Below are 15,636 nucleotides of genomic sequence, written 5' to 3' on the forward strand. Positions count from 1 at the left end.
TCAGGGCTGTGGGCCCACTGTGCAGTAACAGGGAGCTCCTCTCCTCCCATGTGTCAAAAAAGTCTAGTAGACAGCCTGGATTCCCACATACACCTGGCAGTGATGAAGAAGCACTCCATCACCACCTCTTGTAATGGTGTTAGAGGAGTCTGCTAAAAAAAAAAAAAAAAAATCTAAATAAGAACCAGTATTTCATAATGTAATACTCAAAATGCCCAGGGTTTGATCAAAAATCACTTGTAATACCAAGAACCAGAAAAATCCTAAACTGAATGAGAAAATTTTAAAAAGTCAACAAATGTCAACACTGAGATGAAGCAGATGTTGAAATTATCTGACAAGGATTTCTAAGCAGTCATTATAAAAATGCTTCAGTGAGCAATTTACACCATGCTTCAAACAAGTTTTTAAAAAACATACTCTCAACAAAGATAGAAGATATAAAGTAGTATCAAATGAAAATTTTAGAACTAGAAGTTACAATAAGCAAAATTAAAAGCTCAGATGTGAGTTCAGCAGTAGGATGAGGGGGACAGAGGAAAGCATCAGTAAACTTGAACATAGAACAATAGAAACTATCCTTCATGAACAACAGAGAGAAAATAGATGAAAAAAATGGATATAGTCTCAAGAATCTGTTGGACTATAACAAAAGGTCTAGATTTGGCTTATTTGAAAGGAAAAGGAGGATTCAGTAGGCTTTCCTTCTCTTGAGTTTTCTAAATGATGATTGATAATTAAAGCAAAAACTAGTACCACACACCTATCAAAACAACTAAAATAACATAAGCGTAATAATGTTAAATTTTGGAGAGGATATAAAAACTGAATCACTCATGTATTACCTGTGGAAATGTAAAATGGTATAGCCAGTCTGGAAAACAGATTTTTAATTTCTCATAAAACCAAATAACTACCATATGACCCAGCAATTTCACTTGAGCACTTACTCTCAAGAAATGAAAAGTCATGCTCACACACACAAAAATATGTACACCAATGTTTTTTTGCTGGTTTATTTTTAATACCGCTACCTGGAAAGGTGCCCTTCAGTGAGTGAATGGTTAGACAAACTGATAGATTTGTAGCTGAGGTTTTAAGCTTCATCAATAAAAGAAATGAGCTATTGACACATGCAGCAACTTAGATGAATCTCAAATCAATAATGATGAGTGAAAAAATAACACCCAATCTCAAAAGTTTATATTGCATATATACTATATGATTCCATTTATCTATAATTCTCTCAATGACAAAATTACAGAGATGGAAATAAGTTATTGGTTGCTTACTAACCTAGAAATTTTAAAACTTTGTATGAACACTTTCCAACATAAAAAGTAAATGCTTTAAATATTAATTTCCTGTAATTTCTGTAAAAGTTTATTCCATTTTTAGGAACCTTTGGGTGAGCATGGTATATTTTAGGAATTATACTTTTGGGAAGAATGCAAAACAATTAGTTTTTAAAAGAAGATCATTATTAAAATTTAAAATACATCATATAAATCCTTGTGCAAAAAAAAGTAATAAAAACAAATTCAATAATAAAACTTGTAAGTGTATTTTTCATTTTTTCCTCCTTTAAAGTTACTTTAAATATCACTGTTGTCTACTTTCTTAAAGTTTAAAGCCTTAGTGGTTATTTTTAACTTCAACATACTACTTATTCTTCCCTCTACCATTCCACAATCCAGAAACTTCATTAGCAGGCATTCAGGGACTCATTCCCTCAGCTCTGCAGGAGAACGAGTGTGATTTCCAGTCTGTGCAAGAGTCATAGATAGAATGTTCTGAACTCATGTGAAATAAAAATTTGGAAGACTGAAGTCTAGTTGAGTACCTGTCATGTGGTGAACAGACAGTAAATAACTATTGAATAAATAAAAGAAATATTTCCACTGGAATGTGTTTAGCAAAGTCAACACACATCTCCATTGTGTGTAATCTTCTTAATCTACAATGATAGAATTCATGTCCATGTCCTGCGATTTTTGAAAATTAAGTGATTTTATAAGCCAGTTTTCTATATGTATTTTGACAGCCATAGTACTATCACAGAATCACAGAAAAAAATTAAGATGATAAGTACAATAGGCATTTTATGTGACAGAAGTGCGCAGATAAAGAAAAATTATCATTCTTTTGGATTGTACTTATCTCTAACAGAGGCAATAAGTGACTTAAGAATTGAAAAACAAGAATTGCAAGAAGTGCATGTAATAAAAAATAGCAGTTATTGAAAAAAATAAAAATTAAGAAAGAGCACAAAAATTAACATATTTCTGTCATTAACCTTTGAGGATGCAGAAGAAAACTATCTATAAAAGTAGAAAATCCTTCCAAATTCCAGCTCTTTCTTCAATCTTTGAAGCTGATTGATTATGCATGTTCACCTCCAACGCCTTGTCACTTGAAATTACTTCTTTATATCAAATTATTTTGGTTCAAGAATTACGCACATACTCTCTCAGGCCAATTGACCTTTTCATATCTAAAATTGCAACCGTAGCAAACCATAGGCTTATTTCCCCGAGTTTGGGGAGAAGGACAGTTGCAGCTTTTGCCGGTGTAATAAAGAATTAAGAATTACTCTAGATATCATATACAATTTACCAGGAGCCCTTATTAAAGAATGAGATTTCTAAGCCTCAGCTCAGGACCATTGATTTAGGATTTCTGGAGATCCATCTGGAGATTCATCTGGAGAACCTAAGAACCATGTGGAGATCCCAAGTTCCTAAGAACACTGAGTTTTCAGAATTGCAGGGCTTCAGCTTTGCTAAAAAAGTATCTTCTCTAGGCAACAATCAAGGCTGTCACAGAGGTCGCACTATTATAATGCACCTCCAACCATTCTCCCTGTATCTGTCATTTTCATTACTTAGCACTAGAGAAGTTACTATTGCCATTAGAGGAAACACAAAGTGCTTCACCTAAGCACTGTAAATAATGAATTACAATAATTAGCTGGAGAGAGATTTTTCTTGAAATTTAATATTTTCTGGAATTTTGAAAGAACAAGGACTATGGAATAGTGTTAAAAGGTAGTTTTCAAAAGGAAAATATTTGTCGGTTCAATTGGAATTAATTGGTCAGTTACAGATTGGTTACACTGTTTAAGATATGTGTAAGAAAAATTAATTAACCTCCACATTACCCCAAATTTCTGTTTCAATCCTACTCTGCTGCTTTGAATGAAGCCTGCTTTGCTTTCAGTTTGGGACCCTGCTTCTGGAGTCCAGGATGCTGAGCAGATTGAGCTCCTATATTTGCCATCAAGCACACTCAAATGTACTTCTATCTTAGGGACCTCAGAGAATGTCAGCCAGATGGGAGGAAGCTAAAAGGATGCTTTCTGCACAATAGAAAGAATAAAATTGTGTCCTTCCAGAATATTAAGCAGTAATAGCAGTAACAGGAAATAAATGAATATGTGAAATCCATCTAAGATGATTAAGAAAAAGCAACATGAATCAGTTTATGAGCTTTGTCTGTCTTCTCTCTTCATGGTAAAATTCATCTTGAAATTTGAAGATAGCTCTCTTTAGAGCTTTTTAAGACTGTATAAATATTTTCAAAGGTAGTTTATCTGAAAATAAAATGTTGGTCATTCTTCCTTACAAAGGAATTTCAAAATTCTAATGTTTGTAGTCATTTAACATATAAATCTTATTTCCATTAACTGTTCATTCATTGATTAGAAAAACTCTGCTAGGAATGATAAAAAGATAAAACATTTATGAAGCTCACATTCCAGCTGGCCGTTAACCAAATAATTACTATAATGCAAAAGATTTAACATATTTTGGGTTTACAACCTGGACCCAAATAAATTTCAATCTATCTAGTTAAAAATGATAAAGCAAAACCTTTATATCTGACCAATTTATATAAAGCTATAACAAAAAAATACAAGTCATTTTTCCCGAATAGCTGCAATACATACTTGGTTAGAATGAATTTAATTAAAATGTACTAAAATGTTGAATGAAATTTGTTTGAAGCACAGTATTAGAATCACATACTTTTCTCCCTCTCTGCTTTTTGGAAGCCAGATACTTACACTGAAATGGGAGAACATTTTTTAGACACCCAAGCTGAAATGCATTCCTTCTAAACTATTAAGGAAGGAGAGTAACTATGCAGCACTCTCTTTCACTAGTTTTTGTTTTGTTTTTATGAAATAGTTATAAGATTTTTTAAGTGAAACTCATAAAGAATCTTTAAAATAATAGCCATTTGTTTATCTATTTGGTGTAAGAAGTAGGGTAGAAATGATGCAATAAAACTGACCTGGTATTCAGAAAATTATATCAGAGACAGGAGATGTTCATGTGGCTGTGCCCTACAGAACTCCAGGCATTCACAAGAGCTGTGGGAGATGTCCAGCAACTTTACATGCATGCTGCTATGCGGTGTGATTTTGGACAATTCGTAGGTCACCCTGAGCGACTTTAAGAAAAAAGTACACAGCCCCAAAACTGACCAGACCATCTCTCATCCCCATTTTAGTTGGAAAGAAACACAGCAGATAATCTGACCCCTATATAGAATATATCAAATTCTTCTCTTGAAAATAGTGCAACAGGAAACTAGATATACCACATAGAGTGTGGTAAATTGTACTGCCTATTTTTTCTGCCTAGAGTGCTTTTCACAAAACTGGCTGCTTCCCCTTTTTAGGATTCAGTCCCAAATCCACTTTTTAGTAAGGCTTTCCTTAAGTATACCAATTAAAGAAGCCCTCCCTCACCTCTGTCCCACCTCCATCACTCTCCAACAAAAGTACATCATTTCCTTTACAGTGCTCACCGCTGTTGGAAAAGGTTGTCTTTGTTGATTTAGTGTTTACCCTTCTTTGCCAAAGCTTAACACTTCTTGAGAGAGGGGCCAGCTCCAGCTAAAGAACCATTGTCATTCTTTTGACAAATATTTGTTGATATGTCAGAAGCTGGGTATAAAATGTTGAGTAGAGCAGACATAATCCTTGCCCTCGTGTAGTTTATGCTGCAGTTGGAAAAGCATACTATAGTGCAGCAGAGAAAACTAATACTTAAACAAATGTAAAATTATAAGTGTGATAAGAGCTAGAAAGGAGATAAATAGGAGCTATGAGAGCCTATAATGAAAAATTTAATTTATTAAGTAGATCGAAGAAGTTTTCTCTGAGGAAGAGACTTTTGAGCCAAGATTTTAGAGATGAGTAGATGTTAATTAAGTGAAGACAGTACAAGCTGAGGGAACAGACTGTGGAAAGACTATGTGGCAGGAAAGAAGCTGACACATATGAGAAACTGAAGGAGAGCTGACATAGCTGGAACACTGGAAGCTTTGGATAGTGATATACAAGAATAGATTATGGAGATCTGCATGGGCTAGAATATGTGGGGATTTGTATGAATCGTGACTATAATCTGAGCATGATGGAACTATTGAATATTGTGCATGTGCTAGTGTATGGAGGATGTGTGTTCACAGGAGAGTATAATCAGATCATGTTTTGTTAAGATGATTGTGATTGATCTGTAGAGGACACTCAATTGGAGAGATCTAAAAAAGGGTGCAGGTAGACCACTTAGGATGCCATGGCCATTTTTCTCAGGAGAAATGATAAAAGCCTGGGCTCAGGTAAGTGCTGGTGGGAAAGAAAATAAGTAGGTGGATGCAAAAAATAAAAAGAATAAAATCAGAAGGACTCGGTGTTGGCTTGGTTATAATTATCATGGATAATGAACTTGTTTGAACGGATGAATGGGTTGCCATTCTCTGAGAAAGAAGAAGCAACAAGGAAATATTGTGAGCTATTTGACCATGAGCTGGGCTTTGGCATGTTCATTTGGAGGATGGCATTGGGAGGATGGATAAATTATGACTACATTTTTTGAATTTCTATGAGTGAGAAGTTTAGTTACTCTATTCAACTTAATTATTTTCCATCATTACTTTTTAATAGGCAAATGGTATTCCTGAATTTTATTTCCTACAACCCAAACTTCTGCATAATGTATGAAGCACCAAGTAGTCCTAAAATCAAGCTAGAGGACTTTAACTCTAGTGAGAATTGATGAACTGGTTGTGGTTATTTTATCTGTAAAAAATGTGGGTTAATAACTTGGAACCTGCTATCAAAATCATACGTCAAAAAATCATCGGAACCTTAACATATAATTTCATAGAACTTGAGCAGAAATATTAAAAACCTAGTTGCATTTAATACAGACATCCAACCAAGTCAAATAATATTTCATAATTTCAAATTAGAATAACTATAGCAAATCTCAAGTCATATGGAGTTATGACACTCCTGTGATACATTCAGCCTCCACTATTTATTATCTAACCAGTAGGCAACAAAGACAGGTAGGGGATGTTTGAACTAAAATAATATACTTATGCTATTATCTATGTGTGAAGTACTTTTTAAACACAGCCCCAAACTAAACTGTAGGAAAATTATGTTAAAAGCAATTAACTAGAATTTATCTGGAAGGCATTTTGTTCTCTTTACTTATATCATCCTCATTCTATACAAACTCTGAGATAGCACACAGGAATCCTTTCAATCTTTAAAAAATTCACTTTACTATTACTTTTCTGAAAGATTCCTTACATATTTTTTTCAGAATCCCTATCTATCATCTATCTATCTATCTATCTATCTATCTATCTATCTATCATCTTTCTAATCTTCCAACCATCCCTCCATCCGTCCATCTATTCTCACATCTGTATTGTATACTAGCCACTCTAATATATTTGACTAAAAATCTCATGTAAAATCCAAGTACTTTAAAAAATAATAACTTTTTGCAACAGTAACACTAAACTACTATAAAACCAGTATTTTTGACACATTAAAAATATACAAATACATAGGCAAATGATGTAATTTAATAAATGCTATCTTTCTGAGTAAACAAAGTGAATATCAACTTGATAACCTATTTGGGAAAATTCATCAAATAACCTAAACAAGCAATATGTTTACACATATACCTAGTGGCTAAGAAAAAAGGAATTTGTTTATAATCTTAAAGTCTCACAACTTACCATATTTGTTTTGTCATTTTTTTCTTACTTTAGAAAAAAAAATGAGTGTTCTATCACTAATTTAATCTTTATACTGAAGCCAAATGATAGTCCAAAAATTTAATCAGCCTCTATAAATTATAAAAAAATATAAATGCAAGCAACCACCAGAAAAGTAGTAACATGAAATAATGATGTGCTATTGAGTGGGCCAACATGATATATGAGTCCCTTCATTGACAGCCAAGTGTTAGAGAAACACAAATATGTATGTCTCATTTGGAAACAGTAGTAAATAGTCAGTTGTGCTCATCATTGCAAATGGTCATTCCTAATATTTTCTTATGGTTATGCAGTTGGGTTAGAATACAGTCTTACTAACAACTGTGTGTGCTATCCTGGATGTTTAATGCAACAATAGTCACATAAGACTAGTGACATTGATCTGCGAGAATTCACCATCCCTAATTTCTAATGCCTCACATCTTACATTGAAAAATATTTGCTAGTAGTATACAGAAAAGTTTTAACTGAAAGTCATTTAATATTATCTACCCTGTATTGAGGAAAGTAGGGAATATTCTAGCCAAGGTAGGAAATATTCACATTCACAAAATGTGTCCAGTGCTTCTTTTTTTAAAAAAGATTTTATTTATTTATTCATGAGAGACACACACAGAGAGAGGTAGAGACACAGGCAGAGAGAGAAGCAGGCTCCAGGTAGGGAGCCCGATGTGGGAATCGATCCCGCGTCTCCAAGATCAGGCCTTGGGCTGAAGGCAGCTCTAAACCGCTGAGCCACCGGGGCTGCTCTTTTTGTCATAATGTTTATTATTCTCTAATTATACACAAAAACATCATATTAGAAAATTTGAAAAGATACAGAAAAAATATAAAGAAGAAAATTAAAATCACCTATAATTCCATCTCCAGAAATAGTTACTGTTGCCATTTTGAAATATTTCTTCTCAATCTATTATTATAAACATATATATATAACACAACTAAAATCACACCATATATAGATCATTCCACATTGTTAAATATTATTTAAAATCATGCATTGTAAAGTGTACACAATAACAAATTAATTGCACGTACAGCAATATATTTTTAACAAGCAATATGTTTATGGGGGTGTTTTATATTTCCAATGTTCATGATTAAAAATACAATTTTTGCCACTGTTGTCTACATTTCTGAATTCAATTCCCTTTAAACCATTGTTAGGCATCAATTTTTCCTTTCTAAGGCATAATAAATTATTCAACAGACATTTAGAGAGTCTAAATTTTTTTGAAAATATAAAGACTTTTGAAAAGTTTTTGAAAAATAATGTGGATAGGGAAAAAGCTACTTCATACAAATCATTACATTTGAAGACTTATTACTTTAAAAAGGTACATGTTTTCAAAGGCATACTTTTCCAATATTCTCCACGTTGCTGATACCACTCACAGCAATAGTCTGTATAATGAGGAAAATGCCTAATCTTTTGCTGTATGGGTGGCTGCAGAGATACTATCTCATAAATAGGATCTCCAGCAGGTTTCTGTCTTCTTATAATGAAGAAAAGTCATCTGGAATAGCTTAGTACTGAAAGGTGTGGTTCACAAATATAGCACCTCGGCAGGTGGAATCCTCTTGATTATCAGAGTCAGCTATTAACACTGTATAAAATAGTCATTACAACAATATTCATTGAATTTCCATACACAGATAGCGGAGAAATACTTAGCTATAAGGTAAGTTGTCTTTATAGTCAGAGTAAAGTGGAAAAATGAGTGAAACAGTTACCTAGATAATTCAAATTAATATACTTGATAGCATATAGGATACATGTTTTCAACAATTAACTCCACTTTGATCTTTTCTCTTTGATTTTTGAAAATATCAATATTTATTAATTCTATTTCAAATTTATTATATGTAAAAAATTCATAAAAGCCCTTATGTTTTATTAAGATCTATGAAATCCATTATTATTTACTCTTTGTATTACATTTGGTCATTAGTAGTGTCTAAAAAACTAAAATAAGTATTTTAGAAACCATTAGAATAACAACTGTACTATTCAGTGTGTTAGGATTCAAAATATGTAGAAACACTTGTATGCAAACCCACCAGTTCAATCTTCTGTGTAGTAATTGGCACCATATAGAAGCCAGTCAAAGTCAGCAGTGGAACTGAAATAAGTTGTCCAGGACAGGGACTAAATAATTGTTTTCTGTTTGTTTTTGTTAAGGTGGTATCTGATAGTTTTGTCCATTGGAAAATCACTATTTTCCCTTGTAATGAATAAGTATTTGGGGGGAGACACTCTGAGAAGAACTCATTTCTCATACTTGTCCCCATTTATTTTAGCACCCAATGATAATCCTTGCCTGAAACAATCATTACTGTAATATATGTCAAGTAGTAATTCTCTTTTTCCATCTACATTTATTAATTCCTTCTACATTTATTAATTAGAGTACTACAATAAAGAGCTTTCCCTTCTCTCTCATTTGTTTGTTCATTTACTTATTTATATCAATAATGATTAACAGATTTTATTTGCTCCAATGGGCAATTATCTGTTACTATCATTATTTTGTTGCTGAAATTGTCCCAGATTTGGCCAACTGGGTCGTATGTCATTTTGACATATCTCCTCACTTTTTGAGCATTTCTTTCTTTCTTTCTCTTTCACACCATAAGATTGTCCAAGTTCTTTTTTTTTTCTTTTCCTTCCCTGTTCTGGAGCCAACTATTTCATGTTTCCTTTTATTAGAGTAGATATTTTTGTTTCCTGAAAGTACCATAAAAACAAATTTAGAACCTTGCCTCTGACTCTCAGTCTGTTTTATCACTAAACAATGACAAAAATTGTCATGTGACTTTTCAGTTTCTCTTCAGTGGCAGAATTAGAAAAAGTGTTCACAAATTGACTGATGGTTAACAAAACAGGTGAGCAAATATCTTCTCCATCTCAATCCCTTAAGTATGCTTTATATTAAAGCCTTCATCACCATCAAGAAATAACTATTTTTTATCCCTAATGGTTAACATAGTAATTGCTACCTATATTGTTTCATTCTGGTAAGGAAATATCTTTTTTTTTAAAATATCTTTATCAGAGAAAAACTAAAACATACCCACTAGCAGACAGATCTTTTCTTCTTACATCTGAAGGCACAGGTTCAGAATGGAAAAAGGATTTAAACCACCAGCTAGATTCTGCCACATTTAGTAACCCTATCAAATAAAAGTCATATTACTCTCTTCTCAAACACATTTGGAAGACTAGAAACAAAGAAAATATTAAGAGTGATGCTGATAAGAAATAAACCAAATACCTTGTTGGGATTTGTCATCAGGTATGACATTAACAGAATCTGTTAAAGAGCTAACTGAAGATATACTGGTCTCTGAAGGAAACAAATGATAATCAATAAACAAATAAATAATTGGCAAACAAACACAGACATATTATTTATGCATAAACTTCCAAGTGGCAAAGTAGCATGGTTTGAAATTATTTACTCCTGGATCATGACTTCATGAATCAAAAAATGGATTAAACTGTCAATTAAAAAGTCTTCTGGAAAAAGGCATATTCCATGTTACTTTTTTTAAGTTTAAGATAGTTTTTTTAAAAGATGTTATTTATTTATTCATGAAAGACACAGAGAGAGAGGCAGAGACATAGAGGGAGAAGCAGGCTCCCCACAGGGAGCCCAATGCGGGACTCAGTCCCCAGACCTGGGATCACACCCTGAGCCGAAGGCAGACGCTGCTTATGATACACCTAGTTGGCAGTAGCACCCAGGTATTCCAAATAGTCATCTTTTTTCTCTTGTCTGCATAGACTTCTTCTCATTGGCTGTCTTCTGTTTTTGCTGCATTATCTCAGAGTCCTTTGTTTTCTCTAAGAGGTAGTTGAGGTAGTTATCCCCTTTTATTTTTCTCTTCCTAATTTCCGAGGATTTCTTCATGTTTTATGGCAGGAAAGTTCTTGCTGATTTCTGCAGGCCTTACTGACCACTAGACCATGCCTGGGAGAGAGATACTTGGAAGAGCAATGGTCACCTAGCACACTCTTACATTTTCTATTAAAAAGATATATTTCTTTTCATGGTGGATGATTCTTTCTCTCTCTCTCCATAGATAGATGTAGAACTTAAAATATAAATGTCACCAAATTCAAAATCTTAGTAAGTACAAAATCAAGAATAAATTTTATTGTACTACATTAGAAATATTACATGTGCATATATTTAAATGTTCTACAAAAGCTACAAGTTTAGAAGGAAAGGAATTTAAATAATAAAAATTTTATTTGTTTTATCATACGTATATTTTAAACCTATAAGTCTTTTAAATGATCTAAATATAAAAATAACTTCTATGGATATAACACTAAGTAAATGCAAATAGTTTAACAATTTTATAAAAATAATAAGTTAATAGACACGTCCAACTTTTACCTACAAACAATCCCTGAAATTAGAATTTTCTATATGTGGGCATATTTTCAATAAACGATAATTTGTTTCTGAAATGATTGTTTCATTCTATGAAATTTCCAAATTTTCCTTAAGAATCAGTAATTTTCTATTCAGCTATGAATACTCAGAAGTGGATAAATAAATAAAAATAAAACCGGCCAAATAGAAGCTGACCTATTATCCATAGCAGAAAATGGAAATGAAATAATCCTTGAAGCAGTCATATCATCCTTTCTTTTCTAAGAAACAGTCTTTTCTTCATGTAAAATTGTCAGCTTTTAATATATCCTATTAAATGCAAGATACATGAAATTAAAACATAATTATGAAATATAAGATTATTTTCACTTATTTACAAGTGTTGATGGTTTCATTAATATGATATAATATGGCATACTTAAAACAAAGAGATGAGCCCTGACAATATTGATTCAGAGAGGTCTGAATGATCTCTAGTCCTATTTTCTTCACTGTTACAACTGTCAACTTTCCTCCCTTAAGCTCTGACCAGGACATGATAGGTATGTCAATAATATCCCACCAACATCACCTCAAATCACATTCTCTAGGAATATCCTCCAGTGATGTTATAACTTACTTCGATAATACTGATTTTTGGCTAGCAGGCAACCAATGGAAGGTACTGATGCCATGGATTTCCCTGTGAACAAGCGCCCGACTATGAACAGCAATCTAGAAACACTGACACAAAACAGATGCTGTTAATCACATGGAGTGTCCTTTTCTTTTTTCCATACCTTTTTTTTTGGCAAAGCAACATAGTCTACCATGTATTAAATATCTGATAAAAAAAAATGAAAAGCTTACACAAAATTGTGATCATATATTCTACAATAAATAAAAAAAATGCAATTAATGTGGTTTTTGTTTGGAAAAGCAAGAAAAAACATATATATGTATACTTATATGTATATGTACAAATATATACGGATATGTGTGTGTATATACATATGTATGTATATGTGTGTGTGTGTGTGTGTGTGTATATAAAACTATCCAAGTACAGACAATGCCCACAACTTGTTCCATCTGAAACAAATCTAAAGTTCAGTCAAAATAGTGTTAACACAGCCATGATATAGTCACTCACCTTTTTGTTTTCTCCAATCTGTTCTTTTAAAATAAACATGTTCTAAGGTTTCCTGAGAAAGCACACACTTGAAGGGTGGACGTGACCCAGCAGGGACAGCAGGCAGGCCAGGAGCACTCTGCAGTGAATGTGGGCTTGCTTTGGGACCCCTGAGCACACCTTATATTTAGAAGGCTGAAACCTGAGCTTTGGGCACAGCACCGAGGGAGGTGAAGGCCTCTGCCTGTCTGCCCTTCCCTGGGCCAGACGCCAAGCAGGGCTGCGGCAGCAGGGACAGACTGTCAGGTCAGAGCTTGGACTCTGGTTTGTGCAGAGTGGAGGGTGACACCCACGCATCCCCCCTCAGCCTTCTCTATGTTCTCCCGCTCTGGGGACGCACCGTGCTAGGCTCCTTGGGAGAAGGGGTCACTGCAGGCCAGCTCACAGAACTGCTCATGCCCCAGACACAGTGATACAAAGCAGAGCCACAGGAAGAGCTCACAAGGAGGAGCTCAGTGAATTAGGAAGTCCTGTGGGAAAGGACATGCGCTGCAGGAATTTATGGACGGTGAATCAGAATTTCCAGGGAGAATGATAAAAGACAGATGGCAATCATGGGTAATGAGGGGAAATTAGTGACTGTATGACATTGTATCGATATTACTTATTGAGTCAAAAGCTCGATTTATATTCTCATTTTAGTAACATCCCTTCTGTGAGCTGTTTGCCATTTCCTGCAGTTTGTCATGAATCAAATTGTGGCTCACCTTATTGAGGGGGTGGGAGGATTCTCAATTTATTGTTTCAATTTATTTAGTGGCTATTGGTTTTACAAGCTTAAAACACAAAATTATTCATGTCATCTATGTTCAAAACATTGATTTTAGTATGCCATCATGGTTCTTTCTGACCATCTAGTCTACCTGATTATGGCTCCTGTAAGTTGCAAGTTCTGTTTACTTACACTTTTTCTTTTTGTCTTGATTAGTTTTGCTAGGGGTTTCCCTATTACACTAGATCTGTCAAAGAACTACTCTTCTGTTTCTTGATTTTATATTTCATTATTTTCTGTCTTGCTTTTATTCTTCTTCCTTTTACTCACTTTAGGGTTATTCTTATTGTCATTTATTTCAAAATATTTTTGTTAACTCCAATTATGACATTTTTTGAATGTTTGATTTAAAAGTGCTTTTCTTTTTCCAAATATATACATTTAAAAAATATTTTTTAGTTTATTTCTAAGCCCATTGTATTGTCAAGAGAGAATGTTTCATTTTTATTCATTCTTTGAGATAGTTTTTGAAAATAGCTTTCTGTGTATTTGAAACTCAGTTTGTGACCAAACTGAGCTTTCCAGGGCACAAGGGCTAACATTGCCAAGGCATACATCCCAATAGCTGCTGACTTTCCTAGACAATTCCTCTAAAAAGTGGGAACCCAAATCCAGTCTGCCTTCCAACAAGCAGTTGGTTTAGTTCTGCACTGAGGAAGTTGTTCCCATTCCCTGAGAAGGGAGAGCTGCTAGAACGAAATACATGTTCACCATAAAAACCCTCACCCTGTTTGCCTCTTACAGGAATAGTGAGAGTCTGGGCCAGGAATGTTTTCTCTCATTGACCCTTTGCTCACAAACTTTCCCAACAAATCCTATTTCTCAATCCATAACCATGCAATATGTACGCACTGTCCTGACAGCTATTGGACTCTGGGAAGCCATGCAGAAGGCATCAGGCTTAGAATGTGGCAGGAACTAATTAAACGAGCAGGGAAGCATCTGCTCAGGTCACACCTAGGCAGAATAGGAGAGGCCTTCTGTCAGCTATGACCAACTCTCCGATCCAAAGTGCCCAGTGGAACTGACCTTGTTGGTTAAGTCCAGGTCATGTGCTCACATCAGGCTCCATAGAGACAACATATCCTTGCATCAAAAACTGCTAACCATACTTCAGGAACTATTCTTTCTTTCCTTTTTAATATTTATTGGGCATAGTCCACCCAACTGGGAACTACATTTCTCAACCTCTCTTGCGGCTAGGAATCAGTGTGGGCCAGTGAAATGTGAGAATTGAGTGGTTCATCCTCAGGGTCATCTCTTTAAAGATCAATTCGCTTGCCCTGGACTTCTTGCACAGAGGTAAAGGTCATAACGCAAAGCCTGGTGCGACTGTTCTTACATCAGAATGAAATAAAATTCTCTTTTTAGTCATTGTATCCTGTTACTATTATTCAACTTATACTACATCCTGACCATTAAAAGCACTCTAACTTCTGTAGTGAGTGGTACAGAGTGCCAGATCCCCCAAAATAAGATGTGTCCTCAGATGCTGGACTGCCAGGTATCCAATGGACTGCCATTGTCCCTATTCCTAACATGCAACTGGTATTGAACAGTTTTAGGCACTTTCTTCCACTATGGCAATCTCACCCCACCACCTGCTCTTATTACATGTTTACCTGACCTACAAGTCTCTCTACCCTTTTCCCTGATCCTTTGAAGCAAAGGAGAATTAAGTTCAGTGACTTCTTTATGTCTGGGTAACTGCCAGGTGGAATAATGAGTCAGTTGCCAGTCATACAAATAGTCAAACATAAAAAAAAAAAAAAGTCCCAGTCTTTATCCTCCTCACCTTTGGGCCACATTCTCCCTAATCAGGCTCCAAACATTAGTCACAGTGCAAAAACACTGATCACTTATTAATAAACACTGATCTTGATTCTTGAGGTTCCTACCATCTGCAAAGCCACTGGGCAGGTGAGTGGTAGCCAAATCTGTGAGGGCAGGAACCAGTTCCTTCCACAGTGCTAACTCAGAGACAGGAGAAGATGGCTGTCTTTCTTGGTGCAAAGACCATTTCTCAGTGGGCAATGTCTTCAGGATTCTTAGTTGCTAGCTTCCAAACTGCTGTCAGCATTTTCTTTTTTGTGACAAGGCATCTAAATGAACATAATAACTGACAGAACTCCCCAAGGCTCAGCACCCTACATTCATCAGGCCTGGCATGGCACAATATGGAGAACTTATGA

At 34.7% G+C, this 15,636-nt stretch overlaps 1 protein-coding gene across 10 annotated transcripts; it reads right to left on the reverse strand.

Moving 5' to 3' along the window:
• Positions 1-7,659: 7,659 nt before the first annotated feature.
• PPDPFL (pancreatic progenitor cell differentiation and proliferation factor like) lies at positions 7,660-13,128 on the reverse strand. Of its 10 annotated transcripts, none has more exons than XM_072804674.1 (5): positions 12,634-13,128; positions 12,121-12,224; positions 10,371-10,442; positions 10,170-10,269; positions 7,660-7,870 (listed from the first exon to the last, which is right to left on the reverse strand). In XM_072804674.1, exons 2-5 carry the CDS (start codon positions 12,173-12,175, stop codon positions 7,864-7,866), a joined length of 234 nt encoding a protein of 77 aa, XP_072660775.1. In that variant the 5' UTR covers positions 12,176-12,224; positions 12,634-13,128; the 3' UTR covers positions 7,660-7,863. The 10 variants fall into 10 exon arrangements, 3 of the variants coding, with proteins under 3 accessions (XP_072660775.1, XP_072660774.1, XP_072660773.1); XM_072804673.1 differs by having other exon boundaries at positions 7,660-8,702; positions 12,634-13,122; XR_012020212.1 differs by adding an exon at positions 11,697-11,810 and having other exon boundaries at positions 7,660-10,442.
• Between the last annotated feature and the right edge of the window lie 2,508 nt (positions 13,129-15,636).

This window comes from Canis lupus, chromosome 28, assembly GCF_048164855.1.
Source record: "Canis lupus baileyi chromosome 28, mCanLup2.hap1, whole genome shotgun sequence".
NCBI classification, from domain to species: Eukaryota; Metazoa; Chordata; class Mammalia; order Carnivora; family Canidae; genus Canis; species Canis lupus.